Source organism: Giraffa tippelskirchi, chromosome 6 (assembly GCF_054371585.1).
Source record: "Giraffa tippelskirchi isolate mGirTip1 chromosome 6, T2T-mGirTip1v1.2.pri, whole genome shotgun sequence".
Classification (NCBI taxonomy): Eukaryota; Metazoa; Chordata; class Mammalia; order Artiodactyla; family Giraffidae; genus Giraffa; species Giraffa tippelskirchi.
The window spans coordinates 609655-627237 of NC_137280.1; the positions used below are offsets into that span (position 1 = coordinate 609655).

The following is a 17583-nucleotide window of genomic DNA, read 5'->3' on the forward strand; positions in this document are numbered from 1 at the left end:
CAGATTGCAACCCTGAAAGCTGTACTTTGCCTGTTATTTTAGAAATGTGAGCTACAAAATCAGCACATCTCAATATATATATATATATATATATATATTTTAAATTTGGGTGAAATTTAGGCACAAGGCATCTCAAATCTAAAACAAAGTCACTTTTAATTGTCTTTTGTAGACAAATGGGTTGTATGATATGTGATACAGAGTTAATTAACATTTTTTGCTATTTATTATTTTTGCTTACGTATTCTTAACTAGCAGTTATAAAAATAAGTCTACCAGGGGCAAAATAAGGAAGGTAAAATTAAATATGCTTACTTTCCTTTATTATTATAGCCATAATCTTTTTAAGTCAAATATATTCTACATACTCAAGATTAGACATTAAAATAAAAATATTTAGGAAAATAATCATTAATTCTAAAAGATATATGTTTAACTTTCTAAACATTAAGTCCTGGTTCTTCCTCCTTTATGCATGACAAGACCATCTGGCCCAAAGGGCAGACAAAGCTGTAATGTGAGTATGCTGGATCAGAGTCCAATTATAGTTTAACAATTATATGACCGTTAAAATTATAGTTACAGCTTAACAATGTAGAGATGCTAAACACAGTTCAAAGCATAACTTATACCCTGGTATAAATATCCTGATCCACCAGCCAGATAACCACATTTCTGAGACAGTTTAATGTTTTGATTAAACATTTACTACAAAAATGAAAATAAACATTTCTAAATCACATATGCTATACTTTTCTACAAAATAAATTTATGTCAATAGTTTACACGACACTGACAACAAACTTGGATTCTGATCAGCCGTGCTCACTCCTACACTAACCCTTAGATGAATTCGGAGAGACTTGAGAATGATGCTTTTAGTTTCACCTCCTATTTCAAAATTTAAGACAACATTTCAAACCCCTTTCAAGGGGCAAACACCAAACAAGCAGGCACTAATATGACAATCGTGATTTTAGCCTTATAAATTCTCCTCTTTAACAAAAATGTTTCCTGCCCATATGATTAATAGATATTATGATTCCCTAATGATTTTATTTTGCCTTTTTCTAATCTAATAAGCATTCCTCTAAAAGGCTTTTATTTTTATTCTGGGGATAATCAAACATCCTTTTTAAGCTCAGAAGTCGACTTAGGATCACATAAATCACTAGAATTGAAGCACCATGATAGCTTCCCAAGGAGGGACCTTGTCCACTTTATTCTCTCCAGTACCTGCAACAAGCAACTGGCAGGCAGTCAAAAAAAAAAGAATAAATAAATGAAAACCATGGTATAAAGCACTAGGATTATTCCAAGCAATAAGCATGCAATTCAAAATTTTATTTCAAAAAGTGTAAAAGACTCATTTTAATCCAGTGTAAAAGGACAATGAACTATTTCACATTTACAGACCTATCAGCCAAATTACATAATGTATGTTTCCAAAAATTATCCCTTTGCAGCATTAAAGTAGGAACACGTATTTAAAAATCCGATATTTGTCCCTGACTGATGAAGTACAGTCCAATATTCTATGGTCATTGCGTAAGAAACACTAAAAATGACCATCTAACACAACAACTTTAAAATAAAACAACTGAAAATATGACATGGATAGATACCAACAGTTTAGCTGTCTTCTAGGATTAGTCTCGCCTATCTTCAATAGATGGATTAATAATTATTTTATACCTGTGCCAAATTACAGGTATATGTCTGATGTTGACTTGAAACATTATCTATAAAACTAAGGACTAAAGATTTCATTGTAACTTCAAAAAGAGGGTGTCTAACGCTTTATACATTACGGGAAAATGTTTCACTTAAGTGTGTCTCTCATTTGGGCCATATAAATATCTCGCCACAGAACTGAAATCAAATGTGAAAGGAGTAGGTTAACAATAATCCAACGTAGCCTAAAACTTTAAAGCAATTACCAATCATGAAGCTTACTTCTGAAAATCTCTTCTACAAAAACAAAAATCACTTCCTGTCTGTAGTCGACTCTGGAGTTATAAAAAGTCCAAAGTATTTTAACATGAATTAGGACCAAAACAATGTATTATGTGAAAGAAACCAAATCATCACACAAAGATTAAAAAACTATATATTCCCTTTTCTCACACATCTGTAAAGACTGAGTTAAAAACAAAACAAACAGAACCCCACGCTCTATACCTCGCCACCCAGGGAAGAAACCTGCTCCAACAGCAGCTTGGAGTTCCGCGCGGTGCTGTATGCTGTCAATCCTCTGCACTAAGGAGTTAAAGAAGTGATGGGATGGTTACCTGTCAAATAACTTAACTTACTAAAATAAGTTTGATTCTCCAACTCACAAGATGTTTAAATTCATATATCAAAAACTTTAAACTGCAGGAACTCACCATTACTCCTCTCCTTAAGAACAATTATTTTTCTGATTCTGAAAATACACCAAGAAGTAGCTATACTGCAAACTACTAGAACCAGAGATTTTAAAAACTGGAGCTTCTGAATAAAAATTCAAGAACACTGTATGTACTAGGTGTTTCATTTCCAACCAACAACAAATTCTTTTTATACAAAATATTGTTATTAGGTATATTCTTAAAATGTCTTAGATATATTTTCTTTAAAAAGATTCTAAAATATGCTGAATATTTGCAGACAAATGTGATGGCATTCATAGTTACTTGTAGAAGGGCACTTCTATCTATCCTGCCAATGTCAAGAGAAACATCTGAACCTCCCAATAGTATACAAATCATTTTGTTTTTCTTCACAGATTCCTAACATTTTTCCCTCTTCCCTACCCCACAAATGAGTGATAATTTCAGGAAGTCTTCTGCCTATCCTAAAGGCATAAATATACTACCTGAAGGAAGATTCTTTTTTGCAAGTTGTAGAACTTCTCTTAAAAAATGGCAATGAAAGGAATACTGATATTATAAAAAAGAAAGAAAAACAACAGAAGTACGGCCAAATATTTAAATGTGGTGGTACCAGGAAAAAACTCTACTTAACACAGAACATGTGATCTATGATGAATACGTAAATGAAAAGGATACAACTCAAATTCAATGTCCGACATATAGCAGGAGGGTAGATCTGATAATTTTATCATCTGCACAAATTCTAAAGCAGGGCCATAATAATGAAAAACCTAAAAAAGAAAATAAAATTATGTAAGGTTTTAAATACCAGAAATAAAATGAAAGTGAACAAATTAGTGATCAGGGTTTAAATCTTTAAAATGAGTCTTAAAAAGACAGTGTTTATACATTATGCAAGCAAAACACTTCATTCTCTATAGCAGACAAGAATTTCTTCCATTCCAATTCTAGCTTTCAGACTGGAGAAACAGACACGGAGATTTCCTAGAAAAGAAAGTTTCTACAAAGAGTTTTACAGGAAGAAAGTAAGTCTAGAAAGAGGTAAGCAACAGAGGACAAGAGTTCTCAACTTTTTCTGTTTATCTCTAGCTAGACAGACAGATACGCCAGAAGGCTAGGTTACTGAAGTGGGCCTGAAAAACTGAGAAAGAAAAAGAAAGACACACCAGAATGAGCTCTAACTGGTATGCTGAGATTAAAAAAATAAATCCTTGGAGAAAATACTGAAGTAATTAAAGAAAGAACTAGTGAAACCAAGAGTGCTAATTAACAAAGCAAACTCCACTGGAATAAGATTAAGGATTTCTTTGGATAGAGTCTAAAACTAAGCTAAGAGTGAGCTAGTGAATAAGGCATTTCCAAGGTTGGGGTTAGAGTACTTAATAGAAAAGGCAAAGAAAAGCAAAAACATCTTCAAACAAAACAAAACTTTAAACTTGCAGAAATCTGAGTGATTTGACCACGTATGATTATGTGGCACGTATGTGTGCGCATACACAAAAATACACAACACACAGAGTGTGTTATTTATATAAAGATCCATATACTCAAGGGCATGGTTTTTTCAGTAGTCATACACGGATGTGAGAGTTGATTCATAAAGAAAGTTGAGCACCGAAGAATTGATGCTTTTGAACTGTGGTGTTGGAGAAGACTCTTGAGAGTCCCTTGGACTGCAAAAAGATCAAACCAGTCCATCCTAAAGGAGATCAATCCGAAATATTCATCAGAAGGACTGATACTGAAGCTTCAATACTTTGGCCACCTGAGGCGAAGAGCTGACTCATTAGAAAAGGCCCTGATGCTGGGAAAGACTGAAGGCAGGAGAAGGGGACGACAGAGGATGAGATGGTTGGATGGCATCACCGGCTCAATGGACAGGAGTTCAAGCAAGTTCTGGGATTGGTGAGGGGCAGGGAAGCCTGATGTGCTGCAGTCCATGGGGCCGCAGAGTCAGACATGACTGAGCGACTGAACTGAACTGATGATGCGTGCGTGTGTGTGTGAATACAGAGACAGAGATCAAAGCCTGTTCTCTTCCCCCTGTGTCATGTTCCCTTCAAACTGAATCCTAGAAAGCTCACGTGGTAAAGTTCAAACCTAAAGTGGTTTCAGGCCTATAATGACCTAACATTAGGATCGTTCCATTTTGAAAAAAATGTAAAACAGTGATAGTTTTGCCAACATTCAATGCTGATAACACAGTATAATTTAAGAACAATTATAATTAAAGTTGTGTGAGTGGGCACACTTAAGCACATATATTAGTTAACTGAAGATTCAAATGTATCTTATAAAAATATTTATGAATGGATGATTGCAAAAACAAGCACAGATTACCTTTGGCAAAATATCTTTATCCTTCGATGGTATTATCTTTTTGTCAAGAAAGCAAGTTTTTAAATTAGATGTACTAAAATTCTGAGGTGTGACACCCTTTAAACAAAATTCAGGAAAACTAATTTCACTTCCAAACTGAAAAGAAATGGAGAGCACAGTTACAGGCATCATGAATTAAGTTATAAAGATTAATACATCTTATTGCAACATAAAAGTTGAGAGGGAAACCATATGTAAATCCATTTTTGATTCCTCGGCTCAAAATGCAATTCTTCCATTTATGTACACATCATTTGTATTTCAACTTATACATGAATTTTTCATGAAACGCTCTCTTTGGCCTTTTACTAGCCTGCAGGAGTATATTAAGACCATTCTGTGGAACCACAGGGACTCCCTGGTGGCTCAAATGGTTAAGAATCTGCCTGCAGTGCAGGAGGCTGGGGTTCGATCCCTGGGTTGGGAAGACCCCCTGGAGAAGGGAATGGCAACCCACTCCAGTATTCTCACCTGGAGAATCCCATGGACAGAGGTGCCTGGCGGGCTACGGTCCATGGGGTCCCAAAGAATTGGACATGACTGAGCGACTAAGCATAATTGACTGAAATACATCAAATACCAGACTTATTTGATTGTGGATACAACTTACATGCAATGAAATAAAGCAGCTTGGACAAACATGAACTCAACTAATGTTAAATGCTATGTTTTAAAAGAATGTTACATTCTAGAATTGCAGTGTCCAAAACAATCACAGTGACTATTTAAAGTAAAAAATTCAGTTTTGTGTTTGAAGTAGTCACACAGGAAGTTCTAGTAGCAACATGAAGCCAGTGGGCTATTGCATAAGTATAAATTCAGAACATTTCTATTAATGAAGAAGTTCTATTTAGATAAGTGTTTTTCCAGAACATCTTCACATGGTACATTTTCATTAGGATTCATTTATATTATCTGTGTTGTAAATAAAGTTGAAAGGCCTGCTTTGTAAACTGTGACAACAGAAATCCACTTACTTTTGTCTCCCGTATCTGAATCTTTCCCCTCCATAGCTCCTTTGAATCAATAGCATTTCTGAGATCTTCAAAAGATACAATATTAGCAGAAAGGTATTCTGCAATTTTCTGATAACTTCTATAAATAAAAAGTTCATGATAATTCAATACAGGCTTTTAAATTTGACTTAGATTTAATGGTTATAGTTAACTACAAGCTAAACAAGCAAAATGTAAAGTTTATATTTCTGCTTTTATCTTCTAATATTATAGAACATTCATTCAGTCAGTCTCTGGAGAAGTTTCCAGCATATGTTCATTTAATCTCAACACTGCCGTGAATTATGAATAATTCTCCTTAATGCTACAGATGAATAATTTTCCTATTGTTATTTACTGGCTTTAACATGTCAGATACACACATATGTACACACATATACAGATAGAAAGAATTAAATTCTTATCTTCAAAAGAACTGCTTTCCTCAACTGTTCCCGCAACAGTTGTGTATGAAATTCCTTAATGGCACTGACAGATTATCCTGACTATATGCATTCCAGTTCCTCCCTGTATTTCAATGAAAAAGATCAAATCTCACTTTTGTAATTCCCCAGTATATACTGCTGTGCTTGGCATAACGACACTGGTCAATAGACAGTTGCTGAATGAAGAAACTCATGAAGTGAACAAATACAACATCTATTTAAGGACCAAAACTGTAATACACAGTTGATCCTTACTCAAGTGTCATAAAACACAACAGTATATATTTATTCCTACATTGCACATAAAACAAAAAACAAATACGACATTATAAATCCAGTGTATCCATACACCCATGGCATTTATCATGGTGCTCACTGGACAATACAAACCTATTTAAAAATACACAGTGTGTTTGGAGTATAATGCTCAATAACAGTTCAAAAACAGTATCCATAATATTTACTAAAAACTTAAAACTTCTAAGAAATATAAAGTATGAAATAAGGAAAATCTAGGTTCTTCTCAATGAAAAAAATCTCTAATTGCAGTAGGACATATCGGGTTGGTCAAAAAGTTTTAGTTTTCCCATAAGATGTTGCTTTCTTGGCCACCCCCATAAAACTGTCACATTTTAAAAAATCTTCAGGCACTTACTGAAATTTACAAGAAATGCCAGAGACCATATGAGCAGGTCTTAGAAAGTATAGTGACCTGGAAGGCTCAAGAGACCTTTTCAGTTCCCTATCTGGTCCAACGTGGATACCCTGGGAGGTCACTCTCCCCGGGCTCTGTCCAGGTGGCGTAGGGGAGAACAGGGCTCCGCCCAGTGATGTACAGTCTCTTTCCACAGCGTTGGAGATGAAGCTGGGCCTTGAGTCTGCACCTGCATATTCCTACAGCTTCTCAGAGTCCTATGGACAATGACTGAGGAGACAAACCATGCAGGAAACATCCAGTATACAAAAATTTTTAAAGTGAACTGAGACTGTACAAATGAATCTAATCCTTTTTTCTTTTAATGTCATTTTCAGGACAGAAGAGCCTCACCAGCTTTGCAGTTAGCAATGCTCTGGAGTCTTTCTTTGACAGGCAGATTAGTAAAGCAAAAATTCATTCTCCAGGCAAGAATACTGGAGTGGAAACCATTCCTTTCTCCATGGGGATCTTCCTGACCCAGGGATTGATTGAACCTAGATCCTGCTGCATTGCAGGTAGATTCTTTACCTTCTGAAACACCAAGTAAAGTGAGTAATACATAACTGAAGATAAGCCTGGGAGATTTGGAAGTGTATAGGTACGGTAATTTAACCCCTGGAACTGCATCTTAAAACCCAGCAGTTATATAGTGCTCTGTTGCCCAGGCACTGACTGAAATTTACAAGAAATGCCAGAGGCCATATGGGCAGGTCTTAGAAAGTACAGTGACCTGGAAGGCTCAAGAGACCTTTTCAGGTTTCCTATCTGGTGAAAACTTGATGTAATGACACTAAGATATTGACCTCTTTATCTGTCAGTCTTAAAAGTGGAAAGTAGGTGCCCATGAGAATCTGCATGTCTTAAAGAAATCCATCAATTTCTAATGTAATCATGAACTTTAATAAAGATGACTGTATATGTAAAAAAAAAAAACAAAAAACTTCAAATGCCAGGTCTATTAAAAGCAGGGTAGCAAGTTAACTGTAAAAACAAATAGCACAGACAGCTTACATTTCACAATGATCTCCTGCTATAGTAATTTTTGCTGAATACCATTCCTTCAAATGTTTTAATGCTCCTACAGTAGGCAAACAGTCTCTCAGTTTTGGAGGATCTTTGTCAGAAGGCAACAGTATTATATCTATCATTGCTCTACCTAGAAAGAAATAAAGGCATTTTTATAATTCTTTTTACATTTTTATTTTGGAGCACAGTTGATTAAGTGTAACTTTTTAAAGACATCAGACACGAAATGCCTCAAAACGGTATCCTGGACAATTGAATTTTATGTTTATTTAGAAGACGAAGGAGGATTTTAACTTTAATTTCTGAAATTCTTCAAAACAATACACATCTTTTGGAGTTCGAAATTTTTAAATGTTCATCACTTGATTTAAAGCCATGCTATCTTGAAATAGCTAGCATATGCCAGAAAAACAATGAACTATATCATAATCACTTGCTAATTATGTGCCAGTGGTTAATAATACATTGCTCGTGAGATCATCAATGCTATTGCTGTTTTGAACAGAGGGAAAAAAAACTTCTGCAATTCATTATGCTCTTCTATACTTAATTTTGTTACACAAAAGGGAATGAATTAGTGTAAAACTGTAATGCTCAAATAAATTATTCCTCTTTTTAAAGAACAATAAAACACTCATAAAACTCAATTATACTGACAATATCACTGGTTCCTGAGAAAGAAGGTTAACTTCATGAAACTTCAAATTTTATAAAATAAATTTTACTGAAGGATAAGAAAAATCAAAATCAAACAGTAACCAAACATAACAATGCAAGTATTTCAATTTGCCAAAATAGCAACTCTACATTTCATATTTTGAACTTCATAGAAAAAATTGATGCTTATTTGTCAATGTATTCAGCTATTTTCCATATAAGATCTTCTATGCTAAAACACAATCTTGAATATAAGGATTAGATTGTGAGCTAGTCCTTTATGATAATCACATATACTTTACTCATCATTGTATACTCAGCTCCCAGTACAACGCCTGACACATAATAGACACAACAAGTATCTGCTTAATAACTGACCTCCAATAATGAAAATATTCAGAAAACTCTTTAAAAGTATTTGTGGATGCCAAAGTATATCAAATTTTTGATGAATCAACTAACTGATTCACCTTAAGAAAGATTAAGATAAAATACAGTTTTAAGAATAAACAATACAGTATTTCATAAAATACACTTTCCATTACAGGAAAAAAAGTGAACTGCAAGGGCTTCTTTTACTGTATGACTTTCTACATGACAATACATCTAGCTGACGTCACACCATGAAAGAATGTTACTCAAATGATCTACATTAAAGAATTTATTTTTCCAGGAGTTGTCATGGGACAAGTGTTCTAAAGAACATTGTGGAAAACAATGGTAGACAGTATAAAGACTCTTCTTCAGTAAGAACTGAAGAGGAAACAGACAAATATTTAATTTTGTAAGTTCTAATTTTTGTCTAAGTAAATGAAAACAATTAAGAAAACTAATATCTCAACAATGTACTTTGTTAAAGTAGTGGAGCATGTTGTTTTTCACAACATCAAATAAAAATCATTTTTCATTTTGAATGTAAAAATCAGAAGTGAGAACACGGGCATAAAGACTGAGTCTATCCTCCACTCACGCCCAGTGTGCGACACGACAAGTAACTGCAAGCAGCCGTAAGACGTTACCAGGAGCAGGAAGCTTGTCTGACAGCTGATGCAAATTGTCTGCAGATTCTTCATAAAGGCTGAAACAAAAGAGAAAATAGAAAAAAAAGTTATATATAATCACAATTAGGTCATATTAATCAAATGGATCTCTGTGCCAGACACTATTAAGTATGTTAGCATTATCTCATTTGATCTTCACGACAATCCCATGAGGCAATCCTCTTAATACTATTTTTATCCTCACTTTAAATAATTCAATTAAAGTCCACATCAGTAGTCAGTATGAAAGCTAGGATTCAAACCCTGAATCCAAGTTCTAAGCCACACTCCCCAAACAAACAACAGTAATAAACAAGGGGGAAAAACCTTCCCTAAATTATATCTAGTACATTAAATATAAATCATAACTAGAAGACCAAACGTTTTTCTGAACCCTACAAAGTAAAGTATTCCTAAGTGTTCAATAAAGAAGGCTACTGCTTTTCTCTGAATGACATATAACAGACGACAGGAAAACACGATACTCTCCGCCAATTCTTTAAAATCTATTAGTTTCATCCATATGATGAATTTTTCTCAAAATAGCTTATTATACAGCATAAAGGTACTTGAATCTTTTACTATAAACTCACCATTGTTTAAAACACTTACGGCATCTCACGGTAAAGCGCAGTTCTCAAGCTCCCTCTTGTGGAATAGTTATTAAGTCACTTACTAGAAACAACGATTTTTGCACTCACCATCTTCGATAGTGGTGAGAAAACATGGAATGGGAAGAGCCCTAAGGCTAGAAGGCATCTTAGAAATCATCTAAAAGGCTCTCAGCACTTTACAGATGAGATAATAAACACCAGAGAAGTTCAGTGACTGGCCCAAGATCACATGACTAGGGACCACTTCTACCAGCCTCCATTTCAATGCCCTTTCTGAAGTTCTACAACATCTCCCCTCATTAATCAATATAAACAAATATGATTTGAAAACACGAAAACTCGAAGTCTGCAGTAATTTATAGAAATATAATACTTGAATATTAAAATAAGTAAAAGTAGTTTTTTGTAATGAAGTATTACACAAGACCAAAATGACAAGAATAAATTATGGCTCAGAGACAATGTATTTTATGAACAAATAATGACCACAAACTCACATTACCTAAAAATCACCATATATGTCGAACTACAATTCAAAAAATCTAAAAGTGAATCCAATCACCCATATAACCCTAGCAGCTCTGGATTTTAAGGATGCCTGAAATGCTGAAAACACAGATAAACTGAAGAAATATATTTCAGTTTCAAATAGCAAAATGAAAGTGATACTGTGGTTTGAATGCCAGTTATTAACCTTAAATAAAGTTTCTATTCAAGCTCCTAAAATATAACATCAAGCAGACTTTTTCTTCAAGCAAGTGACACATTATCACTTTTTATGACTCCTACAAATAAGTGGAGAAGGCAATGGCACCCACTCCAGTACTTTTGCCTGGAAAATCCCATGGACGGAGGGGCCTGGTAGGCTGCAGTCCATGGGGTCGCTAAGAGTCGGACACGACTGAGCGACTTCACTTTCACTTTTCCCTTTCATGCACTGGAGAAGGAAATGGCAACCCACTCCAGTGTTCTTGCCTGGAGAATCCCAGCGACGGCGGAGCCTGGTGGGCTGCCGTCTATGGGGTCGCACAGAGTCGGACATGACTGAAGCGACTTAGCAGTAGCGGTAGCAGTACAAATAAGTAAGCTTAAGAAGCTAAACATTTTCAGATACAAATTTTTGCATTTTAAAGGATTTTATTCAAATAAAAGGCCCAATCCGCTCATCTTCCAAAATAAGAGTTGAAATTTTATAACTGCTAACACATCAAATCCTTACTCTCATAGCTAGAATACAATCTAATGTCCCATATTGTAAAGACATTATAGGAAGCATGTAAGCATACTCAGCCAAGGATAATGATTCCCTGCTATTGCTATCTTCTTCCTCAAAACACTCAACAGCACTCAAACATTCTTCGATATTTGTTTGAAGAACATCTTCGATGTCATCTTTCTCTGCACCAAAATGTATCTCTTCCCAGTGTGAACTACAAAACTAACATATCAAAAGACTGCATTAAGTAATGGGTTCGTGGAATTATTTGTATTAACAAAGACATTCACCAGTAACCATTTTCTTATTTATATTACCTGATAAAATCCACATATTGCCTGCACTGCAAAGAACCACTTCCTGGAACCAGGTATACCGCCCACTGAACAGGCTTGAAAGCAAAATCATACTGATTAGAAGAAAGGAATGCCACAAATAAGATGTTACAGCATATATACTTAGAGGGTTATGCAATTTTGATACATATTATACAGTTCTCCAAGTTATATATATAAGTATGTGTATACATATATATATAAAAAATATGGAAATTCAAACAGGAAAATCTGCCTAAAGAGCAAAATTATTCCCTCTCTATGAAGACTCTGCTTTAGTTCATCGCAGTTCAAAATCTACATCATTATTATTAGTCTTCATTTCAAACACTAAAATCTAAAGATGCTGAAAAATACACCCACTCAATTACTGTTGAATAATACCAAAAAATGCAAAGCATTTTAAGGAAAATGGTTCCCTCTTCAAAGACCATGAAGGTTTGGTTCAGCCTTACTAAAGAGAGAGGAGATAAAGAATAACTATAGCTTTAAAATGGAGATGATCTTCTTGGAGACTGGAATATTATATGAAGATATGAAATTAAGGGTCACCCCACGGTATGAGTCAGAAGATCAATGAAAAATTTAGAGCAATGTACAGAAATTGGATTCAAAGGAGAGGGAAGGAGATATATGGTAACTGCAGCTTACCTCATAGAAGTTAGGAAAGATGCTAAGTGCCTATTGCCAATTTCTGCCAAAATTCCAGAAGACTTTACCCCCTAATTCCTTAAGAAAATAGAAGCCATTAGGTAGTAACTCAAATAACATCCTGTAGACAAACATACCACCCTTCCTGCATTTCCATTAGGCCTTTCCTCATTCTTCCCCGTTGACACGTAAGAAATACCACCCTTCTGACCAAGGCTATCCCCCGGACTTCCACTGGGACACCAGGCCGCTGACTTCCCTGCATCTTTGATCTCTCCTTTTCTACCATTTCCTTCCCATCAACATCTAAATATGCACAAGTATTTCTCAAATTATTTTTTTAAATCACCTTTAAATTAATTTCCCTTTTTTAGTTAACCACTCTATCTCTTTCCTTACTTTTCAGGGAGATAAACTTGCTGAAAGCACTGTCTACACTTGATCGTCTGCATTTCCTATGTGCCTTTCTACTCCCCTCCAAATCCAACGTAATCTGTTCTTTTGTCTCCAACATGCCACTGAAAATACAACCACCAAAGTCACCAATGACTAACGTGTTTCTAAATCTAACAGCTTTTAGTCCTACTGGTACTTGCCTTCTCAGCATTCAGACTAAGAAAGCAATCAAAAAGAACACATTTGACTACTTCCTCCCGAGAACAATTGCTTTCTGTGGAAAACCTATCTTTCTTTAAAAACTGGTGCTCAGATCCTTTCAAAAATGAATCCCTTGGAATTCATTTCAAGATTTTCTGCTCTTCTCACTATCCAAAACAATCCCATCGTTCCTCACGGCTCGAATTGACATCTATATACTGATGATTCTATAATCTTTCTTCAGCTCCCTTCTCCTTTGGAGTTCCAGACACATGTATCCAACTTTTTTTTAAGCCTTTATTGAACTTAAAATTACATTAGTATTGCATCTGTTTTATGTCTTGGTTTTTTGGCCTGCAAGGCATGTGGGATCTTTGCTCCCTGACCAGGGACTGAACCACACCCCCCGCACTGGAAGGCCGAGTCTGGACCACAGGACCACCAAGGGAGTCCCATGTGTCCACCTTCTACAAACTATTTTTACTTTGCAATCTTTCAGGCAACTAGTCACATGTCCTTCACTGACCATGTCATTTTCCATTAAAATCCTATTGTAATAATAGTAGAACTGACTCAAACTATACCAACTTGCAAAATTAATGAGTACTACCAGGATTTGGCAAACAAGATAGGGAAGCACATATTAGAAATAATTCCCCAAAGATGACAGCTGAAACTCAAGGGACAGGTTCTCTGACGAAAGAAAACAGAAAGGAACAGTGTTCAGTCATGAGAACTATAAAGTCATCAAAACAAGCACACGCTCCTTGGCGTCTCCAGAAACTTCTTCAGCTTTCAGACCCGTTCTGGCATGTCCACTCTCAGATAGAGGCCAAGAAACGGAAGAAAAAAAGAGGGTAACTACCAAAGAAGTAATAAATGGATCTGTATAATGCCAATAGAAACCAAAGGAGAAAAAATTTTTCCAAAGTAAAGGGTGATCAAAAAAGTCAAAGACTTTGAAGAAGTTCAAGCATATAAGAATGGAGAAAAGATGACAATTATGAAGTGCTTTTAAGAGAATTATTAAGAGGTAAGAATGACAAAAAAAAAAAAAAAAACAGTTAAGGAAATGGCTGTAAGAACATTAATAATGTATTTGTACTCAGAACACAATCACTCATCCTCCTTATAAAGCCACGTTACTCTATTTTACATGAAGCTAAAGATGGCAAGCAAATCTCATAAAGGGAACAACGCTCAAGATGAGAATATAAAATAATTTTCATAACAACTTTATGACATCCAAGCATCAGTCAATGAAGGAAAGCAGTTTTCCTCTTTTGCTTTTCCCGTATTTCTTTTGCTAGCTCCCTATCCCAGGGACTTGCACCCAGTCAACAAGTGCTTCCTGTTGAGTTTAAAGATAGAGAATATAATATAGTAATGGGCAAATAATGTGTATAGATAGAGTTTTTAAATCTTGTAACAATAAGTAAAAGAGTGTGCCACAAAAGACAGGAGTTTTAAATTAGTCTAATGTTTACATTATTTCTGTGTTATATGAAATTTTATATAACACAGAAATCCTGTGCTATATAAAATTTGTTACAGAAAGATTTATATATTCTGTGCTAATTGGCAACGCATTATAGCTTTGCACTAATATTTTCCTGTAAATACGTTTAGCTAAAATTAAATGACATTATTAATATCCCTCCCAAAAGCAAACAAAGAAAAAAAACCAAATGTTTTTTGGACTCTTATGTGACCAAATTAATTAAATTTATTTCCAATACAAATGCTACGCCAGTGAAAAGAAGATTTATGTTGTACTTACCAGGGAAAGTACTAACTTCTGGAGTAATTGAAGCACTAATGCTTCTTTTCAGGAGATGATAAACATTTGCTGCTCTTAAGTCTGAGAAAGAAAAATCAAACTCAGCTGGGCTCAAGAATTACACCAGGTAGACCAATTTCAATTACACCATTAGAGCCTCTTCAGAACAATATACTATACATAAAAGATCTACACTCTATTCAAATTTTAATATAATCTAAAGCAAGCAGAGAAAATAGGTAAAGTTCCCGGTTTGCACATGCTTGCCAGTTAACACAAATCCAAAATCTCCCTCCCCCAAATAATTTTTAAACCGAGATGGGAAATACTGTTACAATACTCTGTACACAGGCACATATACTTCCTCCTCAAAACACCTCTCCATCAAAACAAACTAAATAAAATGCAACAGACGCCAGACAGCAGCATCAAGAAGAGTGCAATCCCAAACGGTCAGAATCGTCTTACATCTGTCGCTTGCTTTTTAACTTCTTCCACGTGCGGAATGCCTCCTCCTGAGAGGATGTAAACTCCAGGAGAGTAAGAGCCCTTCCCATCTTATTCCTTTCCGTCTGACTCGCACTTGGAACACAGGAGGCAGAACTACCTATTGAAGGCGTACACGTCTCAAGAGCAGAAATTCCATTTCCGAGGCCCGAGAACTTTTAAACTGCGTCTGCAAGTTCCGAGCGCGGGCATGTCGCGCCCAGAACCTTGGCCCCGTTCTGCGTGCGGGCAGCATCTTCTCAGCCCTGACAGGCCGACCTGAGGGAGTCACGGGTCCCCGCGGCCCCCCGCCCAGACCTCCCCAGAAAAACCTGGTCCCTGAGTCCTCGTGCGAGGAGCTGATTCACTGGAAAAGACCCTGATGCTGGGTAGGATTGGGGGCGGGAGGAGAAGGGGACGACAGAGGATGAGATGGCTGGATGGCATCACCGACTCGATGGACATGGGTTTGGGTGGACTCCGGGAGTTGGTGATGGACAGACAGGCCTGGCGTGCTGGGATTCATGGGGTCGCAGAGAGTCGGACACGACTGAGCGACTGAACTGAACTGAACTAAAGAGTCCTCTCCGCCCCGCGAGCCGCTCCCGCGCTTTCTCCGCTCGGCGCTTACCCGGCGGCTTCCCGCTGCCCTCGACGCGCGAGGCCTCGGGCCGACGCCCCGGGGCCGCCGCCGCAGCCTTTCCCTCGCCCCAGACCGCGAGAAGCAGGTAGCGATCCATCCCTCAGCGCTCGCAGCCGCCTCAGGCGCCGGCGTCCGTCCAAACCGCCCGCGCTCCTGAAGCACTTCCGGCGCCTTCTCTTCAGCTCGGCGGGAAACGGCCCGTCCCCCATCGGCTTCCGCACCTTTTCCAGCAGGCGAGTGACTTTCGGGGGCTATTCTCTCAATAACCGCATTGTGTCCTCTCTTCCTGACGGAATGGTTGTGGTGGGAAGACTGGAAGAGACGTGGGAAACGCGGAGAAGCAGACGAAGGCTTGCTGGCCTAGGAACCGTCATCCGCAGCTCCGCGCGTTTCCCGCCGGGCCGTGATGCGAGGAGGCCCCGGGTCCCGGCGGAAGCGCGGAGCCCCCCATCGGGAACATGGCGGGTCTGTCCAGGGCCCCCCAGGTGAGGCGGCGCTCGAGGCGTGGCGGGCTTCCTCACTGTAGCGGGAGGCGGCCGGACTTGGCGACGCCGAGGCGGATGGGGAGCCAGCCCCTAGGCCCGGAGATGCCTCGATAAAGCACAGACGAGGGTCGCAGCTAACCACCACTTCGTGGAGTGCTCTGGGTGCCCTACTTCGGCGTTTTCAGCCCGCCCTTCGCTGGCCTCCCCTCACCCCGGAGCGGCGTTAGGGGGACAGTCGGGGAGCTAATAAGATGTATCTCATAGGGCACTGTAGACTACTGGAAGAGTGTGACTTAGCAAAATAAGGGCCGCCTTTGTAGGGGTTTGAGGTTTGGGCTTCCCTGGTGGCTCAGCTGGTAAAGAACGCGCCTGCCATTGCGGGAGGCGCGGGTTCGATCCCTGTGTTGGGAAGACCCGCTGGAGGAGGAGATGGCAACCCACTCCAGTATTTTTGCCTGGAGAATTCCCGTGGACAGTTCATGGGGCTGCAAAGAGACAGACAGGACTGAGCGATTGAGCACAGGTATGCAGTTCAGTGGGCTTCCCAGGTGGCTCAGATGGTCAAGAATCCGTCTGCAATGCGGGAGACCTGGGTGTGATCCCTGGGTTGGGAAGATCCCCTGGGAAGTGTTCCTGCCTGGAGAATCCCATGGACTGTATAATCCATGGGGTCAGAGTCGCACATGACTCTGTGCGACTTTCACTTTGGAGGGTTTCGAACCAAGTAGTAACCTGATCTGGCTTAAGTGTTAAAAGGAGTACCCGGTGCCTGCTGAGTTAGGAACGAATTGTTTAGAAATGGGAAATTGGTGGAGGACAGAAGCAAAGAATCTATTCGGAGGCTACCGCAATAATCCAGGCTAGACATGCCGGTGGCGCGAACCAGGCCTCGTTGCTGTGTAGTGTTGAAAAGGGGTCACGTTCCGTGTGAAGGTGGAACCAGTCAGATTTCCAAGGACTAAGGGTGGCCGACAGCAACAGAAAAAAACAAGGACTAATCCAAGGTTTTTTTGTTTCAACAACCGGAGGGACCTTCCATCAACTGAGAAAGGGAAGGCTGAGACTGAAGCAGGTTTCAGAGGAAGAGCAGGGTTGGGTTTTGGATGTGTTACTCTAAGATGCCTCTTAGCCTAGTCCTGCCCCAGTTGAGATTCCTTCCTT

At 38.3% G+C, this 17583-nt stretch overlaps 2 protein-coding genes and 1 non-coding gene across 11 annotated transcripts in view; 2 read left to right on the forward strand and 1 right to left on the reverse strand.

Annotated features, from left to right (window-relative positions):
* Nucleotides 1-16092, reverse strand: part of MTBP (MDM2 binding protein) — a 67488-nt gene extending 51396 nt beyond the window's left edge. For 2 of the 4 annotated variants that reach the window (XM_081504799.1, XM_081504798.1), the window contains exons 1-10: nt 15926-16092; nt 14809-14889; nt 11763-11836; nt 11516-11667; nt 9595-9653; nt 7904-8048; nt 5732-5849; nt 4716-4850; nt 3051-3145; nt 2182-2254 (exon numbers count right to left, since the gene is read on the reverse strand). In XM_081504799.1, the coding sequence (XP_081360925.1) occupies nt 2182-2254; nt 3051-3145; nt 4716-4850; nt 5732-5849; nt 7904-8048; nt 9595-9653; nt 11516-11667; nt 11763-11836; nt 14809-14889; nt 15926-16034 (1041 nt within the window). In that variant the 5' untranslated portion in view covers nt 16035-16092. Of the gene's footprint in view, nt 1-2181; nt 2255-3050; nt 3146-4715; nt 4851-5731; nt 5850-7903; nt 8049-9594; nt 9654-11515; nt 11668-11762; nt 11837-12431; nt 12510-14808; nt 14890-15276; nt 15402-15925 lie in introns of those variants that run through there. The other 2 variants (XM_081504801.1, XM_081504800.1) reach the window with 2 other exon arrangements.
* LOC145511806 (small nucleolar RNA SNORA73 family) lies at nt 6947-7150 on the forward strand. The gene has a single exon (XR_014058180.1). It is a non-coding gene; the product is annotated as a small nucleolar RNA SNORA73 family (small nucleolar RNA).
* The window catches only part of MRPL13 (mitochondrial ribosomal protein L13), a 39166-nt gene continuing 37080 nt past the window's right edge, over nt 15498-17583 (forward strand). For 3 of the 6 annotated variants that reach the window (XM_081504809.1, XM_081504807.1, XM_081504808.1), the window contains exon 1: nt 16359-16422. Coding sequence is in view for 3 of the 6 variants with exons in the window: in XM_081504807.1 (XP_081360933.1) it covers nt 16396-16422 (27 nt within the window). In the remaining 3 variants the exon portion in view is untranslated. Of the gene's footprint in view, nt 16946-17583 lie in introns of all 6 variants that reach the window. The other 3 variants (XM_081504810.1, XM_081504812.1, XM_081504811.1) reach the window with 2 other exon arrangements.